This window comes from Ambystoma mexicanum, chromosome 9 (assembly GCF_040938575.1).
Source record: "Ambystoma mexicanum isolate Mex_15411 chromosome 9, UKY_AmexF1_1, whole genome shotgun sequence".
NCBI classification, from domain to species: domain Eukaryota; kingdom Metazoa; phylum Chordata; class Amphibia; order Caudata; family Ambystomatidae; genus Ambystoma; species Ambystoma mexicanum.
Genome location: NC_090931.1, coordinates 816,528,791 through 816,556,458, shown reverse-complemented (window position 1 = coordinate 816,556,458; position 27,668 = coordinate 816,528,791). Strand labels below are relative to the sequence as shown.

General features: G+C 45.1%; 1 protein-coding gene across 5 annotated transcripts in view; it reads right to left on the bottom strand.

Moving 5' to 3' along the window:
- The window catches only part of NME9 (NME/NM23 family member 9), an 808,977-nt gene that overhangs the window by 754,440 nt on the left and 26,869 nt on the right, over positions 1-27,668 (bottom strand). For all 5 annotated transcript variants that reach the window (XM_069615815.1, XM_069615818.1, XM_069615816.1 and 2 more), the window contains exon 2: positions 15,433-15,469. In XM_069615815.1, coding sequence (XP_069471916.1) covers positions 15,433-15,465 — 33 coding nt within the window. In that variant the 5' untranslated portion in view covers positions 15,466-15,469. The remainder of the gene's footprint in view (positions 1-15,432; positions 15,470-27,668) is intronic.

The following is a 27,668-nucleotide window of genomic DNA, read 5'->3' as shown; positions in this document are numbered from 1 at the left end:
GACGTCGCCATCCAATCCCCAGGACTATGTGGCCCATGCATGATGTGTATTTTGTAATATAAATAACTGTCTTTGCTATTGTCAGACAGAGCGCTCTTGGAGTTTGTAGAGTCCTTTGCATGCCCTATATCGATTTAGATAAAAAACCTTTTAATTTCAACCGCACTTAGTCGTGGTCTCATTCCCTCCTGGGGTGTGTCCTTTATTGCCTCTCATAGAGGGGGGTTGACTGCCTTATTGGGGGACGCTTACTTTCAGATGTTTCCTCAGTTCCCCATGCCTTTTTGGCATATTGTTATACTCATCCCTGTAAGGAAGGCATGGCAACAATAGTTAGACAGACACAAGTGACCACAGTTCAAGGGTGTGATAAACACCTATCTAATCCTAAATCTACAGATGGGAGCAAGCAACGACCATCAAATAATAATGTTTTTATTTTTTATTAAGTGGTTTACAAGATATTCTTACACAAAATACAAAGATGAAAAAAGCATAAGTAAAACCATTCAATACATACATTAAATAAATCTTTCATTTGATTAGTTTATTAGTTAATTACATATCTAAAACATTCTTTTCAAGTCACAAAAATTCAATTTCATCAAGAAACAGACAAGCAAATTGGTTAGTGATAGATTGTTTCCCCACATAAAACGAGACCACAGTAATTCTTTAGAAATTTCTGTGGCAAAACTATGCATTTCTTTATCGAAGCACTTTATTCTGATTGAACTCAAAGAGTAGCAATATAGAATCCAATGTCTCAAATTTTCCACCCTAGATTCCCCTTTACAGAAGCGGCAAACAGCCCCTATAATTGCCCCTTCTAAATCAGATACCTGCCACTTTCTAATTCGTTCATGAGTATGGAATTGATTCAGCCTAAATGTAAGATACATATTAGGGAAACTCAGGGCAGGAAAGCATTTGAGATAGGCCGGAAGCTGACCCAACCTGTGGGGAAACCTAGCATACTGTTGATAGGTGGAATAGTTGATCATAGATTCTAGCATAATTCTCCAGTCATGCCTGAACAATTTAGCCTTACTCTTAATTCCTGTCAGTAAGTTATCCATACTGTACTGAAACCTTTTCACAGACGGAACAGAACATTGGAGCATAATCTGATTCGGATCCATATACAATGAGTTTGTTGAGGGGGGCTAAGAAACTTGAAGACAATAACTGTCTCCATTGGAATCTAGTCTGTAAGGAGATCAAGTTGAGTTTGTGCCTGACAATCCCGTTAAGCACTGACAGGGCAAGCCCGAACACCCTTTTCCACAGGGTCCCTTGCATGGCATTCAGACATGCAGTCTAGCCCATACAACAGTACCGGTTCTATCTTACCCAAGTAGTATTTGAGGGCGGGCAAAACAGAAAAACCTGTATAGTTTCCCAAAAATATGCCTCATGTGAGAGAGTAGCTGCGTTAACTTCACCTTTAGAGCACATTGCCACATTTTGATTGACCCAATGTTGGATAAGTTGTAACCCAAATAACGCATAGATCGTACCCTTTCAACAGTATCCGCCCCCACACACCATCACATCACCTTACGGTTCTTGAGTTTCGTGAAGATCACCACCTTAGATTATGCTCCATTAATGGCCAGATTATTAATCGCGGTATACCCCTCAAAGATGTTGAGTTTGCACTGGAGGCCCAGTGAAGTTCGATCAAAAATGATGTCATCCGCCAACCAGTGGATTCTCAAATGCCCTATGCTTACCGCAATCAAATCCTGTCTCTCCCACAGGTGTTCTATGTCGCTCAAGTACAGATGAAAGAGAGTCAGTGCCAATATGTACCCCTGTTTTAGCCCTAAAAGCGAGATAAAATGTTAGCTTCCACTAAATAGGTGTTCAGGTCTTTGAGCAGCAGTATGGAGAAGACCTTACAAGTCGAATCGATCAGAGCAATGGGCCGATAGTTGGCCAGATCGTGAGGATCTCCCTTTTTGAAAATGGGTATAGGAATGGACTGTGTCCAGGAAGTCAGCACCTTGTGAGTGGCATAAATATAGTTGAAATAAAGTTTGAGCCAAGCTGCCCACGCAGTCGGGTACTTTTTGATCAAAATGGGAGGAAGCCCACCCGGGCACTCGAGGGCTTAAGTTTATTAATAACCCATATTATATCCTCCGTCGTCCAGAGGCATGGGTCATAAATCCCTATGTTAGCATGCTTAAATAGGGAGCAATTGGCACCCAACGAAAGATTGAATTTGCCCTGACCCAAGTATTTTCTAGTATTACATCAGCCTCAGAAGAGGACATAGCATCCTTCTGGAATTGATTGTCTTCCAAAATTGTCTGTTTTCAGCCTTCAAAAGCATCCTCAACATATGTTGGTTATCTTTAAGATGGAGTTCGTAACTTAAGGCTTTCACAAGATTATTTTGTCGTTGACATTCATGCCTTTTAAGACTAACGAACTCCTCTGCAGAGGCGGCTGACTTTAAAAATGTTTTAATGGCATGCCTTTTTGTCCTCTTCGAGTCCCTGATTCTACTATCGAACAAATGGGGATACGGTCCCTTGACTCGCCCAACTGATTCAGAAATTACCCTGAAAATACATTCTCCAATGCACAGGTCCAGTGGCCTATGGCCAAAGACAATCTGAGATCCCTGCATCAATCTTCCCTCTTCTTCTCAGTGGGCCCTCGGCAGCTTTGTTGTACGTTTGTGTATCGCAGCGGCAGGACCGCCCATTGTTCTCAGGTGTTACAATCGCCAGAGAATGGCATACCTCAGTCCTACGAGTAACTGGACTCCTAGTGAAATGGATAATAAGGTGATCACTAACCCCTGCATCATAAGCTTGCAGATGAGAGGCACTCGCCTTGAGCGGGGCAGAGATGAAAGAAATAATCTAGCCATGATTTAGAGGGGCCCCTATGCCAAGTAAAGAGTTCTCCCTTTCTGAGATGCTACACCTCCAATAGATGCATATCCCAGGAAGATATGAAAGTAGCCCAACTCATGCCCCACATAAAAATGTTGTTTCCCCCAGGCCCGTGCTGCCTAGCATGGGCCAGATGGCCCGTCCCCTCGGCACAGTAGGCATTAAATCCCCCCCCACACACACAATCATAGGATATTGGTGACCCGCCCTTAACCATGAGTCAAAAGTCTGTGATAACAGGCAGTGAAAGGCTGAAATGGATTGTTTGGCGGGTTACAGTATATGTTAACAAGCAGAACATCCCCAGTACTCTTCAGAAAAGAGGCATGCACTGCCAGGATACCCTCACCCGCAAACCACAGCTGAAATCAGCAAGCTGGTGTTCATGGCAATAGCCAAACCCCTACTTGGCCTCCCACTTTCCCCCTCCCTTCGCTGGAGATGAAAAAGTCGAATAGCCCTCCAGCACAAAAAGTGACAGTAGAAGCAAAATGTTAAAGTTTTGCATCTCCCTGGAATTATTCCAGTTGTAGCTAAAGTTTTTCATCCCACAGGTATTCCACGAGAGAATCTTAACCTCACCAATGCTAGAATTGCTTCGGTGCTGCTGTAAAAGACACAAAGGTTTGTATCACCCCATCAATCCAGGACCAATCCTGAACATCCTTTGAGCTAACGGAAGTTGGCAACACAGTTTGAATAGTAGCCAATGTACAAGAGGTCATAGAGTCCACAATTGTAGTTCTTTTCTCAGAAGCCACTGGGGGAGCCAGAAATGTCTTGGCAGCCTTAGTGGTTTTAATGTCAATCAAATCATAACCCAGAGACTTCAAAATCCCCCTCTGTGACCAGACCAGATTTGATACAATCTCCGAGGAGAAATGCGAAACCATGCAATTGTATGTGAACCTAGACATGGCGATAAATTAGATCTCGGGAATTTGCGTGTATATATTTCCAGTACTCTAGACCTATTGAGTCGCTTGGAACCCAAATCCTTTGGAATCAACTCCCAACCAATTATCTCTGATGCACCCCACATCTCCTGGTCCTTCCCCTGCATTTGAGCGCCACTCTGGACCATAGTGAAGTTATTCATGGCACAAGCAGTCTGACTGTTCAGACATATGTCTCCCCCTTCATTAGGATTTGCCTGGGAATGGGTAGATCCACCACAAGTATCCCACATCCTGTAGCAGTGGTTTAAAGCACCTGCAGCTGAGATCCCACTAGGTCCCCAGATCTCTGTGACGTACCAGTCTTGGACATGTTGACCTTCGAAGGTTACAGGGCAGCAAGCTTAGACTGTTGTACTCTATTCAGTGCCTCGGACAAATAAAAGACCTCCTTTACTATTTCACCTTGATTGGGTTTCTGGGTAACCGTTTGCACTCCATGACACGTATGATCTGCACCTATCTCTTTTAAAAGTATATAGGACTAGAGGGGCGATCAATCATAACCGGAGGTAGAGGGGTGTTAGAAATCACTGTTTTTTCTTCTTTGTTAAATCCCGATTCCCCTTACTAGTTGTTTCTGCAGGCCCACGATCACTCCCAAGATCCAGACCCTGTCCAGACCCTGTTCATCAAGATCAATAATTCAGTCATTGTCTGATAACTGGTTAACATGTTTTCTCCATGCATTCGCAGCCCTCGATTTGGTCGCTGGTTGATGCTTGCTTTTTTTATTTTTATTTTTTTATTTGGTTTTATTAGGTTTTACATAGAAGAAAAAGAAACAATTTTCTCGCATTCGAGAGTAAGCAAACAATGAGTGTTCATACAAACATATTTGTACGTCAAAATATTGTCAGAGAAGCAAACAAAGAGGAAGTGAACAACAAAAGAACATAAATATATTGTACCTGTTGGTACCCTAGCATAGTATCGTACATTCACAGGTCGATCTGGCGACTAATTTTGACAGAGCACAACGAGTTACTTCTCTTGTTCTCGTTTCATCAATTTCCCCCCCTCCTCCTCCCACCCCCCGGGCTGGGTCTATAACTCCTAAATTAGTGCATGTCCATGCGTATATTCTAATTTTAATGTGTCTACGGGTTCTGTACTTGATATTTTACTCCATTTTATTTGGGATCTCCTTAGTTGGGGGGCGCTCTTGAGTCTTCAGTTCAGTTTCTTTGGTCTTTCTCTGTGACTTCTAATCGTGTATTTCTGGGATTGAGGAGGGTGTCATTACTCTACTGTGGGGGCGCATAATTCAAACTAAGCTTGGGCGGTGTCTGCCCCATTCACTACCTCAGGTGCGTATTTATCCAGGAAGTCTGCCCATAGGGTGTCACATTTAGACGATTTACCATGCAAGGATGCCGTTATTTTCTCCATAGTGCACATATTCATTGCCACATTAACCCATTTTTTTTTTTGGAAGGGGCCGTGGGGGATTTCCATTTTATTGTTAGGAGCGCTCAAGCGACAAGCAACAGATGCGGGGCCAGGCCCTGTACTTTTCTCCATTCCTCCTCATCTTTTTCAAACCCAAAGAGAACTAGGTAAGGGTCTGCAAGTCTCTGGATACCATCTATGGCCCTGATCCATCCAAGGAATTCATCCCAGTAAACCCTAATTCGTGGACATTCCCACCACATGTGCCAATAATCGGCAATTATTCCACATTCACGCAAGCACAAGAGGCTAGTTGTTTGATACATTCTGGATAGCCTGCTTGGATCATATTGCCACCTGTGTAAGAGCTTAACAGCATGCATTTTATATTGAGAGGATATTGAGGTTTTGAATGTTGTGCGGCACATCTTATCCCATGTATCCCCATCTATGTCTATCCTCCGGTCCCTCTCCCATCTTACCCTGAGATGTTCTGTATTTCCTTTTCCCGCCTCTATTAATGTCTTGTACATGATGGAAATTAGGCCCTTCATGGTTGTTCTGTAATCGAGTAGTTTCTCAAAGGGGGTGAGTTCACTACTCAATTTCTCCTTCCATTCCTGTTTGGTCAAAACTCCTTTTATCTGTAAATAGTGGAATGTGGACAATACTCCTATTCCTAGCGCTTCTGTTAGCTCCGGCAGTGTTATGAAGGATTCGCTCCGCACCAGCTGACCCACCCTCTCCAACCCCGCCTCGTACCAAGTCTGGAATCTCACAACGTTGGGGATAGGATTATTTATGCCCGGGGACCATAAGTGGCTTAGGGGTGACGGCCATGTGGTGATCTTTTTCGTCTCTGCGCCCTCTTCCCATATGTCCCAGATAGTTGCCAGTATCGGATGCGCCTTTGATTTAGCCCGTATTCTCTTTCTTGGGGCCCACAACCACTCTGAGACCGTTGCCGGGTGGAAGTAATGGTTATCCATTGCAATCCATTGTGGTTCGCTCTGGTTTCGTAAATGGGGGATTAGCACTCGTAACTAGGCTGCCTTATAATATTGTTTGAGGTCCTGGAGGCCTACCCCACCCTTTTCCTTGGGTAGTGTCAAAGTGTTATATCCTATCCTTGCCTTCATCCCTTGGCACAGGAATTGTAGGATTGCCCTCTTAACCTCTAGAAAGTAGCTCTCTGGAATGTGAATGGGTAGCATTTGAAAGGGGTATAGGAATCTGGGGAGACAGATCGTTTTTATTGCGTTAAGGCGCCCCAACCAGGATATTGTTAATTTGTTCCATCTAACGAGGTCCGCATGGAAGTTTTCAAGGAGTTTAGGGAAGTTGGCTTCGTATAGGGTTTCTATGCTCTTTGTAATTTGTATCCCTAGATATTTCAACTCATTCTGCTCGATGCATTAGCCAAGAGGGGAATATTTGATTTCATTTTCCTCCACTGACCCTTTCAGTGGGAACAGAATTGATTTAGAGCGATTGATCTTAAAACCGGAAATGAGCCCATATTCTTGGAGGAGGAACATGGCTCTGGGGACGGACGTCTCTGGGTTGGGCAGATGTAGGAGTATGTCGTCAGCATAAAGTGCCACTTTGTACTCTGCCTGTCCTAAGTGGATTCCCTCTATCTGTGTGTCGCCTCTCATCTTTAGTGCGAGTGGTTTAAGTGAGAGGGCAAACAGAATAGCTGACAGTGGGCATCCCTGCCTGGTACCTCGCTTTAGTTCAAACCACCTGGAATATTCTCTGTTGATGGATACCGACGCTCTAGGTGTTGTATATACTGCCTGGATTCCCCTTCTAAACCTGGGTCCTATACCATTCTTGCGCATGAGGTACATTAGAAAGTCCCAGTTGACCCTGTCAAAAACTTTTTCTGCATCGATGGAGAGCAAGGTTGGGTCTCCCACCATGTTTGCAGAGGCATGTATTAGGTGTAGTGTCTTGCGCATAGTGTCGGCTCCTTGCCGGCCTAGTATGAAGCCTACTTGATCGGGGTGGACAAGATGGGGCATATGTGATTCAATTCTGGCAGCAAGGACTCTTGTGTAGATTTTTGCGTCTACATTTAACAAAGATATGGGGCGATACGATCCACATTTTTCGGGGTCCTTTCCCTCCTTCAGGATCACCGTGATAAGGGCCCTAGCAAAGGAGTCAGGTGGTTTGCCTGTTTCCAGGATTTCGTTAAATAGCTCGACCAAGAAAGGGGGACGTTGGGCACTAAATGACTTGTAAAAACCAGCCGCATATCCATCCTTTCCTGGGGATTTACCTAGGGTCAATCTTTTTATCGCATTTTGTATTTCGTCCCCCATTATGGGGGTTTCCAGGCAGGCTGACTCTGTGGAGGTTATTTTGGCCATTGCTTTTGTTTTAGTTTTTTTAACCTTTGTTCACTTTCCTCCTTTTTCTCCTTGTAGTAAAGATAGAAAAAGGAGAAGAGGAATAATTCTCTGCAGAGCCATCACACACGTCCCCCCACATAGCTGTCCTCCTCTGTCGTGGATAAATTACAGGGCAGATCTGTAGGTGCCCGAGGATGTTCCAAAAGAGCCATACACTCCAACAGTGGAGTTGGTGAGTCTGTTGGTTCAATCGAAGCTATGGACATAAGTTCCATATTACAGCACCCCACAGATTGATGCACCAGTGCAGGCAGATTAACAGGCAAGATGGTCTTTCCTGTCGAGGCCTGTATGATCTAAAGAATGCCTAACTGATGTACACAATTGCCACCCTCTCTACCCAAAAAATCCCTAAGATATCCTTCCACAAAAGATAACTTTTCATTTATCAGATTAGGATGTCAGTATTGGCCCTTATTGCTCTTGATACCAGTTATTGCTGTTCATAAAGAGCTGTGAGTGTTTTGTTAATGTTAGAGGAAAATGTACCCCATGTATGTGGATCGCTTAGTCTATAGGGTACACTGGGAGGGGATTTGTTCCAAAAATGACCCGGCGGGGAATATGGCAACAGGGACTTCGCCCCCAGGCTGTTGGTTGGCTTCAGATCCATGGGCTGTGGCACAGTGGAATTCAGTTGGCCACTTTTACTGTTATGCATTAACTGACGCTCCAGCTGCTGGTCCAGATTCAAATTCCCACTAACCTCCAGGGCCCAAAGGGCAGACGGATCCAGTGACTTACTGGGATCGGAGATTGGCCCCCCAAGTCCAGCCCGAGTTATGAGGGGCATTTTGAGACCACTCCTGACCCCCTACAGGCGGTTGGATGTTCGCCTGTGGCGTGCCTGCCCTTTCTGTGATCACTCACATCGGCCTGTACATTCAGAGCCTCATTAACCAACAATTGATTACAGTCAGGGACTTCCTTAGAGACATATCTGGATAGCATCCGGATAGCAGTTCCATGTCTGCAAGCTCAACTTGTCCTCTTCCGACAAACCTGGGTTAGTTTCGCCTGACAAGACATTACCCAGAGTATACTCTAAATTTTTAGGAGTACTGTCAACCTCATAATTAAACAAAAAAAGAGTAAGATTGGTGGGAGCCAAAAACAAATGCATCCTGGTTTAGGTTTGGCCTAAGGGAACATGGGGGCGGGGGCAACAGAATGTGGACAAGACTGTACCCCATCCTTAAAGTTTGGGTCATCAATTGCCTGTAGCATGAAAAAGCACCTGTTTACTGGTAAAATAGTCAGAGCGTGGTGATGAGTGGATCCTCAATGGGGCTAGAGGACTCAATGTTTTCAGCAATGCATCCACATCCCTTTTACCAACCATTTGAGTCACAGTCTCCTGCCCCATAGACCCCTCCCATAACAGGCTAGTGTCACTTTTCTGGGCTGAAGGGATGTCATCTTTCTCACCATCAGTGTTCCCTTCTGTGATGACTGGTACCTCCCCAGACCACCCCTGCATCATACTCATGACCTGAAGTGGCTGCTACTGGGCAGAAACAGTTGGGGTGCAGGAGTTTGCTGCCACTACACCAGTGGCTATTACTACCCCCAACCTCAACATGCGCTGTGCCATGGGAGTTATCCCAGAGAGAATCTTGACTAGGCTGGTGGACTGTAAAAATAGCCTGCTTTTAATTGATGTCGGGTAGGAAAGAAAGTCAGCGCCTACTGCACAGGCTTCATACAAGACAATAGTCTCAAAGGCTGGGGGCCTCCTAACCAAAAGCCTCTGGAAAGCGATGTGTGTGTTCCCTGAAATCAAGCGTTAGGATCAAAGTTGAGAGAGAGACCATCTCAAAGGCTATCCGCATGCAGTTGTTTGCCCTCTTTTTCCAATCTCTTTGCGCTCGATTTGCACAGTGACACCAGCGGGGAGCCTCCGCAACAGTCAAATGCCCAGCAACACCAGAGCAGTCTGGGTCCCACACCCCCTGCTCCCAGAGAACACGAAGTATACTTTAATTTACTCAATCTTGAACAGTCTATGGCCGCCCAGCCGTTCAGAACGCACTGACTACACTGACTGCCTCTCTGCAGCCGCTCCGCAGGAAAGAGTGTTTGAAGTCAGCACCGCCTCCACCAACAAACATGGTAAGCAGACTGCACATTGCCACTGCTCCTGCACAGACTGCCTCTCTGCAGCCTCTCTGCGGGAAAGAGTGTTTGAAGTCAGCACTACCTCCACCAACAAACATGGTAAGCAGACTGTACACTGCCACTGCTCCTGCACCGACTGCTTCTCTGCAGCCTACATGGAGTCTCGTCAAAATAAAAGGGCCTATACTAAAAAAAAAACTATTGCCAATCCTTACCTCTAAATACAAACAGTGTGGAGTAGTGTTCATGAAAAAGAAAGAAGTGTTCAAAAAAATGATATGTCAGGATGTTGAGGCCATTGGCCTCCCTTCCCTACGTTTTCAGCACGAGACAAGGCGGTTCACTCGAGCATAGCACACTCTCGGGTTTCTTCAGCACAAGGACACAGTTCCATTACCAGCAACAGAGCCTTCTGTGCCCAAGTCTCTTAAGTTATAAAAAGTCTCTTGATTCAGAGGGCCTGATTTACCAAAACAAACAAAAAGTTCCTTTCAAGTCAGGTGATTCACTCTTCATCCTGGATCCCCCTAAGCCAGGCTTAGATCCCTCTTTATACCACAATCGTTACTTTGGATTCCCTTCTTCCAGGCTCAGATCCCCTTCTCCAATGTCCAGAGAATATTCTTTCTCGGGTGACTCACGGTTCACTGGGTCCTTCCTCTTACACAATTAGTGTCCCTCAGTCAGGCTCGGACCAATTACAGTTCAAATTAGCTATCAAAGACTTTCGAATGTGCACAGGGTTTTGCCTTGACCCATTGCAGGACCACTTCAAATTTACAATTTACATTTGCCACCTCTCAGTTGGATACCTAACAGAGACCTTTGAATGAGCACCCACCTGGTGCGGGATCACTCTGTATATGGTATCTATCTTGGCTTCAAAAGTTCAGTCACTCCTTGGATGTACAATTATATTTCACGTTGCTCATCACATACACTTCACACACTGTTCTCTTCAGATTTATTCATACAATGCTGCCACTTGCACCCTTGGTTCTAGCACAGACCGGTCTGCTATCAGCCTCCCCGACTCACTGGCTGTGCTGACTTTACTGGAACTGCTTTGTTATAGAAGCCATAAACAGTCACACGGCAGCAATCGCTCCTCCCCGCCTTGGCTATCGATCCGGCAGAGCCGCGGGTACCTCCGACACACAATGCACATTTCTTCAGATTTAATTCCAGGTCTTGTGTTTCTTATTCTCGTGAAAGTATTGGTTTTGCTCCGAAAAGGACAAGCGCACTTCCCTCCTTGCAACGCTCTCTGGTCCTGACGTCTTTCTCCTCGTATTAAACTGCCATCTTGGAACTGCTGCTGCCTCGTGTGTTTTGCCTTGCTCAGTGTGTGCTTTCGTGCTCTGCCTTTAATCCATCTGGGAAAGTGTGATGGAAGTCAGGGGTGTGTAATGACCAGTAAATGCCTGACTGTGCCTGACCATCGTATTGTGACATGTTAGATATACGGCTCGGGTGTTAGTCCATTTTCTCTCACAGTGAGCTGTCTGTGTGAAAGAGTTCATGTCGAGAACAGGGGAGGGGGTTGAGTTCCTAAGTATCTGAGAAAAAGGTGTTACAGGGAGGGGATACCGTGTCGCACCATCCGGTGTCCCACTCCCACAAGACCACCCACCCGTCCAGGTTATCCTCCCACACTAGTCCACCCCCAGAACTGGATCCACAAATCGATGGCCGTGTCCTGGCCACCTGGATGACAGATCCCCCACCTCCTCATTGATCTATTGTGATTAATCCCCATTTAGGGAGAATATGTTGGCAACTAGAGTGAGGAAGAGGCAGGGAGTAGTGAGGATCACTTCCCAGGAGGCTCGGTAATCATGTACTTTAAGCCATTTAGACAGTAACTCCATATTGACTGAAACGAGGAAGAGCAACAGAGTAATGAGCATTACGAAGACCGGGCAACCAACGCAGCATTCTAGTTGTTGGCAAATGAGTAAGCAAAAGCAGAACGGCTGCAGCTGATGAAAGCAAGTAGAGAGGAGAGCTGCATATGCTGAGCTGCCTCACAGCCCGTAGGACCGCTGAGCACTACGTTGAAGGCTAGCAAGCCATGGTAGGCGACCAAGGGGTAAAACCGACATGAGATCGGAGAAAACACTGCAGCAAGAAAGAAGGCTGCGGGGACCGTGCACAGCGAAAGCCGACACAATGAGAATGCAGGCCGCACATGATACCAGTACACTGCAGCAGGGGAGAGCAGAGAAACGCTGGAAACAAACGGTAATCCCTGGGAAGGAAAAGGGGTTACTTGGGTGCCAGCAGGCATATTTCATTCCGCTGAAGCCATAAAAACAACCAGTCAACCTAAAGGAAGCAAGTGGGTTACCAGATGGCCAAATAAAGTGAATCACTTCTCGAAAACGCAGAGCTAGGGAAACGGCACAGATGCTAAAGAAGTGAGAGCATTTGTAAAGCAAGTTGTTCATGGGTTATTAAACCCTAAGTTGAAAGAAAGAATGACTCGCATACTAAAGTCCTGGAAAAGTAGTATGCCAGGTGAAGTTAATTATCTGCATCGCAAAGTATATGCGAGTTGTATAACAAGGTCCTGGCAGAGAAATATAGCAGGTGAAGTTTAGTAGTTGTGTAACAAAGTCCTGGCAGAGAAATATACCAGGTGAAGTTTAGTAGTGGTTTAACAGAGTCCTCCAGGAGAGTGTACTAGGTGAAGCTAAGTGTGTGTGTAATAAAACCCTGACAGGAGAGTATACCAGGTAAAGGTTGATGTATGTATAATAAAGTCCTGGTAGGAAGGTACACCAGGTGAAGTGAAAGTTAGGCATTTGTTTGAAAAGACCTGGTGGGACAGTGTCCCAGGTGAAGACCAAATACCTATTTTAAAGAACTTCAAGGAAGGCCATGCCCTTGAATTAATTAACTGTTGTGGAATTGTATAAGGAAAAAAAGAGCCTTTAGGAAGAGACATTCCCTTGGAATTTCCAACGTATAAAAAAGGAAGAGAAAGCTTGGGGAAGGGAGCCGATACCCCAAGTGAAGCAAAGCGTACCAAGGGGAGAGGGTAATCCTCTTGGGACTTAAGTATTCTTTTTGAAGTGGTGCAACTTATGATAAAGAATCTATGGAAGGACGTTGATCCCTGGAACTGTGAACATTGCTAGTTGGAAACCTTTTTGTATGATTTGAACTTTTGTGTTGAACTTGAACATTTGAGCACTTGGAAACCGCAAGAGTCAATTCGCTTATACACTGAAGTTCAGTTAGTGTGTGAGGACCAGAATAGAATTACGGACACATGACAGACCTTTTATTTGGACATCTTGACACTGGACAGACTCATTAGTGTTGTTGAGGTAGGGAAATTCCTCTTAGATTAGGGATAGTGAGGCACTTTCCAACCCCTTTTTATGTTAATAAAAGTTTGTAACCCCAAACATGTCTCCTCTGTGTATGCGTCTCATTCTTGGCTCTTCACAGAGTGCATTGCTTTCTTGTGGGTACTTCTGCATTGTGGGGTGGGGAGAAAAGTCTTACCCTCCTGAAGGGTTCATTGTTGTACTGGGTAAATCTATCCAAGTCTGACATTTGCAAGTTGTGAACAATGTTTTGTTATATTGGGGGCACAGTTTTCTTTTTAATTGAAAATCTTTGATTTCTTTAACCCCCAAAATGTTGTTTTCTTTTTAATTAGAATCAACAGTTATATTCACACCACATTAATGTTTCTCATCCAAATGAAAGCATAGCAGATACTCACTTTTTTTTTTACCTCACAATGATTTGTTATTTGTATTAAAAAAAACAGTTATATTTAAAAGCAAATTTGTAATTTGTCTACCCAAGGTTTTCAGTTTCAATTAAAAATCCAAATTTGCGTGCTACAAAATCATATTTACATTTTAAAATCAAAATATATTTCCAGTAAGTTATTTAGCATGCCAGGATGCACCAGAAATGCTAGTTTAATGGCATTTTACAAAGAATGCAAGGTGAAAGCACCTTCCCATATGATTTTCTGCAAGTTTGAAAACCTAATTGCTGAAAATATACTAATGACGTTACCCAACCATAGAAATGGATATCCAGCCAAAAAGGTAATATTTGTTTTTGTTCATAATTAGATCTCAGATTGCGTTCTTGTGGAGGTTGAAAAGTCGACCAGTTTCATACAGGTCAGCAGAAGTTTATGGCGTCTCTGCATTGTAGCCTCACACAAATCAGGAAAGGAGAGCACTTTACCCACATCTTATTCAAGTGAGCCAATTCATAACACTTTTTGAAAACGATACTAATGCATCTTGGGACATCGTACATCACCACTATGCCACCCTTGTTTATCTGAGGCTGCTTTGATTTTCTTGCCGAAGATGTAGGCCTCCCTAAAAAAAAAATCTTACCATTGTCTTGTGACCCAACTTTGTCCGCTACAAAAATTAAAGAGATGTGCCAAGATTTTTCAGAGTAATTTCAGGAAAGATGCCCGGAAACCTAACACTAGCTGCTCTTTTGAACTTGCCCATTGCTTCCAAGGTCTTATCAAGAGTGTATGCAGTGTTCAAAATTCACCCCTGGATCTCTGCACTCTCTAGAAGTTTGGATTTAATTTTGGAGGACTTTGCAGCCAGGGAGTTGAGCTGTAGCTCAGCACCCCCACCTCCTGAACTCCCTCTGTCCACACTCTCCCCAAAGACTCGAAGCAGGTCTCTACTGTGAAGATCTATTCCTCCATTTTGCAAACCATTCCTTGTAAAACAGAAATGGACATCAGAATAGCTCTGAAATCTTTGGCCATGTCAAACTCCAGCAGTGGTAGTTTGCTGCACTGCTTAGCCCCTTTTCCTGAATGATTGTGAGGTACAAAAAGTCTTCACTGTCGCACTTACTTCTCTGAAAACGAAATGGGTTCCAGGCAGCCCTCCTCAAGATTGCACCCAGGCCAGCAGCAGAAAGATCAAAAAACAACCTATGGCACATTCGCTGATCACACTGTTGCTGTGAAGGCCTTGCAAACAATCTGAGGCTCCTCCTATGCGTCAGCTCTTGTACGTAGACACCCACTTTTTGCTACAAGGTCGCTGTCCTCCAGTTGGTAGCCAACATTTATAACTGGACATTTTAGGGAATGATCACACCAAACCCTGTATTTCATTTGTGTGGCTCCTTGCCACCTTTTTTGGGTTGGACTCTCATCCTGGGGCAAATTCAGAGAGTTGGAAGAAAAATGGGAGGCTGATTACATGGGAAAATCTCCAATATCTTCAGAACCCCAGTGATAATCCTCTGAACATTCACTAACCCCCGTTAAGAGGGGTAGAGACCTTGCACAAGAGTTATGGTCACTGAGCCGATGTTCAGAGTGCTCATCTTCAGAACTGCTCAGTCCCACCTACACGCTTTGAAACAGAAGATTTCAGTGGTGTAGAGCTATAAACACTGGACGCGTGCAAGGAATGAAGGTGCATAGCTTTTATTCCCAGAATGCATATATTTAGAAATTAAAATAGAATATTGAGAACACTACTTAACAAGGAACTCAGACTATGTTTAGGCATGTTAGCAACTTATTTAGATCAAACAGTTGTTTTAGTGGCAATAAAAAAACTACTTTGTAGCATGGGATACAAGCAATGTGTACATAATGTTCTCTCTTACCTGAAGTGTAATTTCCTTCTTTTTAGAAGCCATTTCTCTGTAACAAACACAGGAGAATCAGAATACAAGTCATAATTGCATTTTACACACAGAAAGTGAATTTTAGCAAGTTTCATTAGGGGCTGGAATATCTCTCCAATTCTGATGTAGGTGAGTGGGTGTAAAACCTGCAGATCACAAGTTTAAACCCTGGCAAGGCTGTTCAGCGATGCCATGTCTGATAAATATGGGACCATGCTGGTTAGTCGATAATTTGTCAAAATTATGCATTTTTCATTACAATATGTGTAGAAAAAAAATGATTTAGGATTTTAAGGCACCTCCGAAGGAGAACACATTAAATATTCCAATACTCCAGATGACTATACTAGTGCAATACACAAGAGCATTTCTCTGCAGCAGGAAATAATGCATCTGCCAATCAGAAAAAGGTGTGCCAAATAGAAACACTGAATGCACAGTAGACAAACATTTGTGCAACATCACTGAAATAGTGCCTATTACCTGCACTATTACCACACTGGGGAAAAGGCAATCACAAATCATATACCAGCAGAAACTACACCAGTCTTAAATATTGTGCAAGGTGATATAATTAGCACATATAACCTGGAGGGCTACCTCGACTCCAGTGGGAACTGGGGAATACTGATCTCTAACACATAACAATGAACCCACTGGAAATTATTACAATCTCATCTGCAAGTGTTTTTTCAAAAGATATTTTGTGTACCTATAAAAGGTGATATTAATAGACTAGTTGTACATTCAGAGCAGGGGTATAATGTGGATAATTGTTGCACTAATATAATCCAAATAAAAACTGCCGAAAAATGAAACACCGTCAGAGTTGCTTGTATATGAAAAGCCGCTACCACCACATGTTAGGCTTCTTCTGTTAACATACGAACCCCAGCTTAGAAACTATAATAAAGTAGATTGATGTCCTTGAGGGAAGATGGTGTGGGGAGGTAGATGAAGAGGACAGGGAGTATTAATCAGTTTATTTGTAAAGAGTGGATGATACAAGGGTGTGTGGGTAATGGGGCAATTGGAAACTTGGGGAGTGATAAAAAAGGTAGGGAAGAAATGGGCAAGGAACTTTAAAAAAATGGTGGAGGAACCCCAAAAGGTGTCACCTGCCCACTACAGGTTTACCATTTTAATAGTGCAAAGTGTTATTTTTTGGGACTCCTGGCATTTTTGGAGAGGACAGAACAAGCATCCTCAGTTTTACGCATAAAGGGACTTTTAATTCTGTCAAACTGGGAGCGCTTCAAAGGGCATTGATGGAACAAAAAGGAAAGATGACCTCAAAGCAGTGGGTAGCATTTGCAACATGATTAGAGGAGGCGACAGCACATAAGAATAGTTGTAAGGTTAGAGGGGTAAGAGAAGTCTTTACTTGGGATCGAGGGATGGGGGTGGACTACACACCTGTGCCCTCAGATAGTGGAAGAGAAGGAAAGGCAGAAGGTTGAGGAGGACTAAGAAGAGCAAGGCACGGTGGCGCTCGAGAGCCCACGCAGCATGGCAGCGCCGGCACGAGCTCCGTTCCCGACCCGTATATCCTGACATAAATCCTGCAGTTCCCTGTATGAAAGCAGCCCTGTTATTGCAGGAGTCTGGTCCGCTGCATCTGCAGAGTAACGGAAATAGGTTTCGGTCCGAAAAGAAGAGTTAGAAGGCGGCGCCGCACACATTGGCAGCAGTGCAGCAGATAGGCACAGAGGACCCAGTCGGCATCCACTGCCACGGATCGGCTCGGGCCACTTGGTGTGGTGGTGGCGGGTGGTCTTGCAGGGCTGTGGTGGAACGAGCGTGGATGGCCCGAGACACCCTTTGGCAGCCAGATGACAGCTGGGGGCCGACTGAGAGAAGCCAGCGCCACCTCCGCCAACCGGGTCGCCCACGATTGAGCTAGGCTGCCCAGTTGCTGGACATTGTGTGACGAGAATCCCCCATAGTGAGGGGGGGCAGGTGGGGGTGGTTGCACGCACTATCTGCTCTGAAGGCCGCGGCAGGTGTGGCCAGGAGCGCGGCCCTGCAAGACCGAAGATCAGCAGCCAGAAGATAACTAGGTGCCGGCCGGTGGCAGGCAGGCAGCATGACCATAGGGAAACTGGACACTAAACTAGATGACGCTTGATACCAAGGTGGATCTTATACAACTAAGGCTGGACAAACATAGTAAAAACAAAGAGGTGATGGCTGGAAGGTTTAGAATGAATCGTAACCACTGCCAATGCTCTGGGCAACCCTCCAGACCACCGTTCTTCACCTGCCAAGCCATCACCTGGAAAGACCATATGCAAATCAGGCTTGGCCCCACCCAAGGGTGAAACATGTTTGGGGATGCTTGTGGTCTCGTGCAGAAGGGATGTGACCTAGCAGTTCGGGCTGGACTTCCCCTTTTGGGGTGGGGCCAAGCGTGATTTGCATATGGTCTTTCCCATTCTGTAATGGCTTGGCAGGTGAAGAACGATGGTCTGGAGGGTTGCCCTGAGCAATGCCAGTGGTTAAGATTCAGTCTAAACCTTCCAGCCATCACCTCTTTGTTTTTGCTTGAACAAACATAGTGCCAGACTTGACGAGGCATTGAACAGAATATCTGGGCTTGAAGATGCAGCAGCGACCATCCCTACCCGGCTGGCGGCCCTCGAAACGGCGGTCAAAGTAATCACGGCTAAGAATGAAGATCTGGAAGGGCGAGCAAGACGCAACAACATACGCCTAATTGGGGTCCGAGAACAGCAGGGGATGGGCCGCATGGAAGACTTTGTTGAAAAACTATGCATAATGCTCTTTGGAAAAGATGAACTTTCACCAATGTTGATTTTGGAAAGGGCTTACAGAATCCCAGAATCCCAGCATCGTGCCCCATCAAGGGGGCACCGCCAAGCCCCATAATTGCACGAGTCCTTAACTATAGGGATCATGTCACAATTCTCTGGCTATCGAGGGAAAAGGAGAATCTCTTCTTTGACTGGGACCACATACAGATATTTCCAGAATTTTCGGCATCGCTCTGTCAGGTTCCATAGTAAATAGGTGGTAATTAAAGAATTATTATCCTTATGTTCTTTGTTTATTTCATTGTTAGGTTTAAAAACTAAATATAGTCCTTTCACTGTTAAAATGGTTGGGCCTTGACTTCCATATTCAGAGTACTGCAGATACCCCAAGCCAAGATGGAGGGGAGAGGCAGGAGTTCTGATTGGGTGGCAGGTTGACAATGGTGTGACTCCCAACATTCTAAACTGCCTTTCATTAGTTTAGTTTCCTGAGCTGGTCATGTTTCTGTTTATCTCCTATGTTTTGGGCCTTGGAAAACTCTTAAGAAAATATCTTCAACACTAAAAGAAAAAGAAACAACTCATTTAAGTTACATCTACTCTAAAGAAATTCATTTTCCCTGTGGAAGAAAATGCTGAGAGGTCTTCTAAAGCAAAAAATAAGCTAAGTACTTTTTATGTAATTAATCTAAATGAACTGCCAAAGTTAGCCTTATGTTCTGTTATTTTCTCCTCTGAAGTGCAAGGATTAAAAGACGTCGTGTTGTGAAGCCAGTGTTTTTACATGGCAAACTCATTCATCAGAGATTAAGTCATGAAAACATGATATTTAAAGGCTATTAAAGTTAATGACTGCCCAGGCAACCTTGTTTTTCAAAAGCAGCACCAAGAAGGATATTTATTTTTGAGCCAAGGTATTTTTAACAAAGAGGAAAATATATAAGACTTGTTTACCATATTATATGAGGAATCTTCCAAATGCATCTCATTACATGCAAAGACGTTTTTGAGGAATAACTTTACTTTAAAACTGCACTCAACATTAAATGGTATTTCCTTTGGTTGTTGAACTATTTCCATAAAGAGAGGTAAATGAAATGGAATGAACTGATTAAGGAAATAGTATCATTTTAAGGAAAACAAAAGATTATTTCTGTGTTTTCAACTATTTTTTCAAGTGTGCTTCATTCAAAAGACTCATCTTCTTGAGACATTCTGGAGTTTGTGTTCACAGTTTTATTGACATTGTTTGGAAACACATTTTCTTTTCTTCAAGTTCATTTATTTCCACAAGGAACCTCCATCAGTTTAGTCACTTGTAATGACATTCAGTTCATTGGTTTTCAGCAGCACAGTTATGAAACATGACCACCAAAGTTTGCTTTTAGGGTAAAAGAGTTGGAGTTGTTTCAAAACTAAAAAAAATATATAGAAATAATTATCATCCTCTGGGCTTTTTGCAGAGGGTATTCAGGTAGGATTGTTTATATTCATAAAATAATAGTTGTTTAGTTTTGTAATATTATTTAATGCTTAACAATTTTCATTCATGCAGAGACCGGATGAAGATAGAAGATCCAGTGTCTGGTTTGTTATTTTATCCACTTTTCCCCCTTCCCCCCAGGGGTGTCTAGTACTCAGCTGTTCAGTTTAGTTGTGAGCTAGACATCTTAGTGGGATCGTGGGACTCAGCAGCTCCTGCGTTGGATGTGGATATTACCAGCCTGACACGCTCCAGGCGGCTGTCAGGGTCCGGCTTGACTGAATTCCACCGGAGCTGATGCTGGCCCCACAGACCCTCACTAGGAGTTCACCTCTCAACCCTTAAATATAAGCTGAGCTGAAAACCCCAAGAAAGGGAAAGGGGAATTTGGAGAAAATAACAACGGAGACACTGCAGCCCTTCAACCGTCTGGTAGGCTCTGGTATCTGTGGTAAACAAATACACCTGGTTAGTTATATGATAAGAAAACTTCTTTTCTAAAATTATTCTAAATAACTCTAAACTCTTTACCTCTTAAACCTCAGTAAAAGACTTAGATGTTAGTAATCTTTTGTGGAATATCTTGTAAATATATATTGTGTTGTGCATATAGTTCAAGCCAATCAAGTCTCTTTAGAATCCTAAAGTGATGGCCTTTGCAACATCTTTTCAGAGCTAGATATTCTTCTTGCTTCAAAGTTCTTTTAACCTTATGTAGTTTTCTATGCTTTCATAAATTGCAGTCTTTCTCTGAAAGTATTGAATTCCATTTGCATAAATTACTTTAAATAATATTCTTTAACTTCCTGGAATACTGCTTTCTTTCTGCGTGTGAATTGTTTCCTTATTTACACAAAGAACGTATAGTTTCTTCCTTAATAAGCGTGTGCGATAAACACGTGAAATCAGAAGACGTGAAGACTTGTCCTTGCATTTAAAATACACACGCGATTCTTTACAAAAGCCGCACGCGTGAAAAAATACATAAACGCGATAAAAAATAACACGTGCTGTTTAAAATGGACTTGCGCTCTATCGCAAAAACCACACGCGCTTTCTCAGGAAACTTCTTTCACGTAAAAAATGTACACGCGCTAAAATTCACTCGCGCAATTCTTTTGGGTACGCGCTCTATCGCAAAACCACACGCGCTTTCTCAGGAAACGTCTTTCATGTTAAAAATGTACACGCGCTAAAATTCACTTGCGCAATTCTTTTGGGTACGCGCTCTATCGCAAAACCACACGCGCTTTCTCAGGAAACGTCTTTCACGTTAAAAATGTACACGCGCACTTTCAAAAAACACGTAAACGACGACTTGCGAGCTTGCGCACACATTAAACAGTCTTGAAGAACATTACACGCAGTTAATAAACTTTAAACTCCTACGCACTATCTTCAAGCTTGTTTTCCTTATAATAACTTTAAATGTAAATGTCTTTTTTCTCAAATGAATTTGAAACTTGTTCATTCTTTAAGTTTTCTTATACAAGAAAATGAAAGTTCACTGTGACAATCTTAAATCTTTAAAAGAACGATCCCACCTGATGACTTCTTGTTCAAACTGGATCAGCAAATGAAATTCTTACTTCTTTGGTGGATTTTCTGAGCTCTGAAAAGGCCTTACTTAAGGAGCTTAACTAATGTACAACCAGCCACTGAGTTTCTCTGGATGAAAGGCAGTTTAGAATCTTGCTCACCTCCCAAGAATCAAACCCATTGTCCTCTCCACCAATCAGGCAAACCAAACATATCATTGTTCCTTTAACCAATCAGATTAAGTTTATTTTGCTCCATCTTGACTTGGGCAAGCACAATGTTAATTCTATGTACTAACCCAGCCAGTTCTGAAAGCCCAACTAACCCAGCCAGCTCTGAAGGCACAATGTTAATCTTGTTACTGTTACTAACCCAGTCAATCCTGACAGCGGTGAGGAGAACATTCACTGGAGTGAAGCGCAGGCTCTGGGATCTGGACATTAGATACACCATGCTGTTTCCAGCCAAGCTGCGTATTCAATATGTTGGGAAATTGTACTTTTTGTCTTACCAGAAGAGGCCACTGTGTTTCTAGATGGATTCCCCAAGAAGGGGCACAGGAGGGGTCCACCGCTTTAGAATCCTGATAAGGCATCCGCAGGGTCATCTCAAAATCAGACCTGATATTGGACAGTGTTGTCTGGGGTGCTGGTGCCAGATAAACTGGTGAAATATATGGACCCATTGATGAAGATAACGTTTTTGGTAAGGGGCACTATCTCTTGGTCCATTTGGGGGGTTACTGTACTACTGGGAACGGGCATTGATTCCAGTCGCCCCCGAATCTAGATGAAACATTTGCTGGGCTACTATGCCATCCCACCCTGCTGTTGAATGGTCAACCTTCGTGGGCAGTCCGCTCAGGTTCCTGTCGGGGGAGCCACCCTATGGGGACCGCGTGCTGTGGATAGTGCACCCTTTGTGTACACTGGTAGAAGTAGACTGAATTGGATGAAAGGTTTTAAGATGATCACCTGGAATACGGGGCAACCGCCCAGACAAGGTCAGGATGGTTCTTCTGTACATTAGGCGACATGATATAAAATTGGCGTTTCTACAGGAGACTCATTTAACTGGTCAGTATGAAAGTAAAGTGGCGGCACAGTGGGGGTACCATAGATATTACTCATCGGATTTCTCAAATGCAAGAGGGGTGGCCCGCTTGATTCATAGCTCCCTCAGGTTCGGCCTCCTAGAGATTAAAAAAAGACCAGGAGTGTAGGGTGCTGCTATTTACTGGATATATGGAAGGGAGGAATGTTTTGCTCCGTAACACATATGACCGAACACCGACGTCCCGAGGTTTTTCGACTGAGTCAATTCCCATCAGTCTCTGCCATCAGACTCTCTAATTCTCTCGAGGGGAGACTTCAACACAACCTTGAATGAAGAGCTGGGCAAATACACCAGCGGGATAAACCGGCAATCAAGGGCCAGCCAGAAAATTCGGGACATCTGTGCCTCATATAACTTGACATGCTACACTACGAGACTACACGTTTCACTCTTGGGTACACCACACAGCTTCCCGTACAGACCTCATTCTGGCCTCTTGGCACTCAGGGGTATATCTGGAGCCCTGTGAGATCTTACCAAGGACATTGTCTGATCATTCTCCAGTGACGCTAGAATGCCTTATTCCCAGGGTGTTAGTGAGGGGGCGAATTGGCATTTTAAGTCCCAATTGCTTAGGGACACAGTCTTTCATAATGAGTTGCTAGCCGATAGCAGGCCTTTTTCGCCACAAACAGCGGCACTGTAGATTTTCCCAGGGGACAGTGGGATACCCTTAAATGTTATATATGAGGGATCTGCTTGGGGAAGGAGGCAGGGATATTGAGACTGTTAAGGCTAAGTTGAAGGCTAATTAAATCAAACTGAAAGACCTAGAATGCTCGTTTCAGGAGACGGGAAGGGAAGCTGTGTTAGCTGTGAGAACCCTGAAGGTGTTTCACGCGCTAGTTCCCAAGGATCTGTGATCCAGCTGGCCAGGAAACAGCCATCGCTTTTGGATCCAATTCCTGGGGGTGGACCAGTGCGGGAGGATTACCTGGATGATGGGTCTTCGGGGAGTGGAAGTGGGACACTGGATGGCGAGACGTGGTATCCCCTTCCCTGTAACACCTGTACCCCATCCTACCAGGTAGGATACGTAGGAAATCAAACCCCATTTTCCAACACAAACACTTTCCCACGGACAGCTCACTATGAAAGAAAACGGACTAATACCCGAGCCGTATACCTGATGTGTCCCAATACAATGGTCTGGCAGAGTCAGGCGATTACTAATCATTAAACACACCCGACTTCCATCGCACTTCCCCACACGGATAAAAGGCGGAGCATGAAAGCACACCCTGAGCAAGGTAAAGCACAAGAGAAAACCGCAGTTGCAAGAAGGCAGTTTAATACAGGGCGAAATATGGCAAGACCGAAGAGGATTGCAAGGAGGGAAGTGCCCTAGACCGTTTCACCGAAAGACCGTAACTTTCATGCATATTTGAGAATAAGAAAACTTAAGCTGAAGAAGCTTGCATTGAGTGTCTGAGGTACCAAGGGCTTGCCTGTGTGGATAGTCAAGGTGTGGAGAATAGTTTGCCACCGTGGTATTGTCCTGGGCTCCTACAAAAAAGCAGCACCAGTGAAGTCAGCACAGCCAGTGAGTTGGGGAGACTGCTACCAGACCGGTCTGTGTGGAAACCAAGGTTGCAAGCTGCAACATTGTGTAAAGAATATTGAAGAGAACTGTGTATGAAGCGTATGTGGCAAGCGATGCAAACATAATTAAAACAGCAGATGAGTGACTGAACATTGAAGCTAAGATACAATACCGTAGACAGAGCGGTCAGGCATCATATGGGTGCTCATTCAAAAGTCTCTGTTAGGTATCCAACTGAAAGGTGATAAATGTTGAAATCAAAGGAATTGTGAAATCGAAGTGGTCCTGAAACGGGTCAAGCCAAACCCTGTGCGCATTCGAAAATCTTTTATACCTGATGTAAATTGAAATTCGTCCGAGCCTGGCCGAGGGGGACTAATTGTGTTAAAAAGGGATCTGAGCCCGGAAGAGGTGGGTCTGGGTGAATAGTGAATCACATAAAGTGAATAATTGTGAAGATCTAAAGATGAAAAGAACTTGTTGTTGTCAGTTAGGGCCGGACAAAACACTGGTCCTCATTGGCTCAGCACACACACGCACCACGTCGCTCCTATGAGCCACGTAATGCGTGTGTGCTGCACCAATGGAGGGCCAGCACTACGGCTGGCGTGGTCCATAAGGCTTGATGCCGGAAGGCATTTCAGCCTTGGACCACGCCAGCCGTAGTTCGATTCCAGCGTTCCAGCTTACCTGCCGCTTACCTGCCTTCCAGCACATCTCCGGTAAGTGGTCTGTTTGTGTTTGTGTGTCAAGTCTGTTTTGCTTTATGTTTGTGTGTGCGTGTATGTTGCGATGGGGGGGGTGTCGGATGTGTATGAATGTTTGGATTTGAATGTATTTTGTGTGTATGTTGAGATGCGGGGGTGGAGGGGTGTCGGATGTGTATGAATGTTTGGATTTGAATGTTTTTTGTTTGTATGTTGAGATGCGGGGGTGGGGGGTGTCGGATGTGTGTCGGATGTGTATGAATGTTTGGATTTGAATGTATTTTGTGTGTATGTTGAGATGCGGTGGTAGGGGGTGTCGGATGTGTATGAATGTTTGGATTTGAATGTTTTTTGTGTGTATGTTGAGATGCGGGGGTGGGGGGTGTCGGATGTGTATGAATGTTTGGATTTGAATGTTTTTTGTGTGTATGTTGAGATGCAGGAGTGGGGGGGTGTCGGATGTGTGTCGGATGTGTATGAATATTTGGATTTTAATGTTTTTTGTGTGTGTTGAGATGCGGGGGTGGGGGGTGTCGGAGGATGTGTATGAATGTTTGGATTTGAATGTATTTTGTGTGTATGTTGAGATGCGGGGGTGGGGGAGGTGTCGGATGTGTATGAATGTTTGGATTTGAATGTTTTTTGTGTGTATGTTGAGATGCGGGGGTGGGGGGGTTGTCGGATGTGTATGAATGTTTTGATTTGAATGTTTTTTGTGTGCTGAGTTGGGGGGTTCGGGTCTGTATGGGTGCATGTTTGTGTGTGCGCTGAGTTGGGGGGTGGGGGGTTCGGGTCTGTGTGTGTGCTGATTTGTGGGGTTTCGGGTCTGTATGGGTGCATGTTTGTGTGTGTGCTGAGTTGGGGGGTAGGGGTTCGGGTCTGTATGGGTGCATGCTTGAGGGTGTGTGTGCTGAGTTGGGGGGTAGGGGGTTTGGAGTTGGTGGGTGGGGGGGTTCGGGTCTGTGTGTGTGCTGATTTGGGGTGTGGGGGTTCGAGTCTGTATGGGTGCATGCTTGAGAGTGTGTGTGCTGAGTTGGGGGGTGGGGGTTTGGGTCTGTATGTTTGCATGTTTGAGAGTGTGCTGAGTTGCGGGGTGGGGGGCTCGGGTCTGCATGGGTGCATGTTTGTGTGTGTGCTGAGTTGGGGGGTAGGGGTTCGGGTCTGTATGGGTGCATGCTTGAGGGTGTGTGTGCTGAGTTGGGGGGTAGGGGGTTTGGAGTTGGGGGGTGGGGGGTTCGGGTCTTTATGGGGGCATGTTTGTGTGTGTGCTGAGTTGGGGGTTGGAGGGTTCGGGTCTGTATGGGTGCATGCTTGAGAGTGTGTGTGCTGAGTTGGGGGGTTTGGAGTTGGGGGTGGGGGGTTTGGGTCTTTATGGGTGCATGTTTGTGTGTGTGCTGAGTTGGGGGGTGGGGGGTTCAGGTCTGTATGTGTGCATGCTTGAGAGTGTGTGTGCTGAGTTGGGGGTAGGGGGTTTGGAGTTGGGGGGTGGGGGGTTCGGGTCTTTATGGGTGCATGTTTGTGTGTGCTGAGTTTGGGGGTGGGGGTTCGGGTCTGTATGGGTGCTGGTTTGTGTGTGCTGATTTGGGGGGTGGGGGGTTTGGAGTTGGGTGGGGGGTGGGGGGGTTCGTGTCTGTATGGGTGCATGTATGTGTGTGTGCTGAGTTGGGGGGTGGGGGTTCGAGTCTGTATGGGTGCTGGTTTGTGTGTGTGCTGATTTGGGGGGTGGGGGGTTTGGAGTTGGGTGGGGGGTTCGTGTCTGTATGGGTGCATGTTTGTGTGTGTGCTGAGTTGGGGGGTGGGGGTTCGGGTCTGTATGGGTGCTGGTTTGTGTGTGTGCTGATTTGGGGGGTGGGGGTTAGGAGTTGGGGAGGTGGGGGGTTCGGGTCTGTATGGGTGCTTGTTTGAGAGTGTGCTGATTTGGGTGGGTGTGGGTTCGCGTCTGTATGGGTGCATGTTTGTGTGTGTGCTGAGTTGGGGGTTGGGGGTTCGGGTCTGTATGGGTGCATGTTTGTGTGTGTGCTGATTTGGGGGGTGGGGGTTTGGAGTTGGGGAGGTGGGTGGTTCGGGTCTGTATGGGTGCTTGTTTGAGAGTGTGCTGATTTGGGGGGTGGGGGGTTTGGGTCTGCATGGGTGCTTGTTTGAGAGTGTGTGTGTGTGCTGAGTTGGGGGGTAGGGGGTGCCAGGATGAATAACATCAGAGACAACGGGCAGCCTTGCCTGGTGCCCCGTAGGATCATCCAGGCAGGTGAAATGCGTTTGCCAGTGCGAACCCTGGCCACTGGCCTGATGTATAGCAACTGCACCCAGTGTATAAATCCCGGGCCAAACCCAAATCGGCATCACCACGTAGATCTGTTCCCATTTAGTGATGCTCTTTGGCATTAGCTGCAGTCCCCTAAAGATCATACTCCTAGGTCCAGAATTGTCCCTGGACATAGTATGATAGTAACAAATGTTTGCCCCCCACCCCCACTTACTATCCCCTCTCCCTCTCCAGCACTATCTGAAATGTCGTCAGGCCTAGTACGATAAAAGCTTGTTTTGTTCCTCTCCCTCCTTTCTCCTCCCCTCTCCCTCACCTTGTGTAATTCTCCGGCTCTACCAGAAATGTTGTCAGGCCTAGGACGGTAGTCGCCTGTCTGTTCCCATTTCCTTCCTATCTGTGTTGCTAGGCCGAGTACAATAGTTAATTTCGCATTCTTGTTGTTCATGGCCTGTAAGAATGTTTTGTATTTCCCTTGTTCCCTTCCTTGTCGAGAAGCGCTTTGAAACACATTGTGTATAGGCGCTATATAAATAAAGTATCATAGCATATCATTAGAGATGTTGGGCCAGAGTGTCAAGGGTCAGCAGTGGGTGTGGTTTATTTGTACATTCCTAAAGCTTTCAAAATTGGCTGCAGCCTTTTCTAGTATGGTCCTGGATGATGTCTGCTCCTGTAATTTTGCAACTAAACCTCGATCAAGCGTTTGAGACCCACTAGACCCACTGAGTGTGGGTAATTGTTACCTTTCTACAACCCCATCAAGCATTGTTCAGGGGGATAGAAGCAC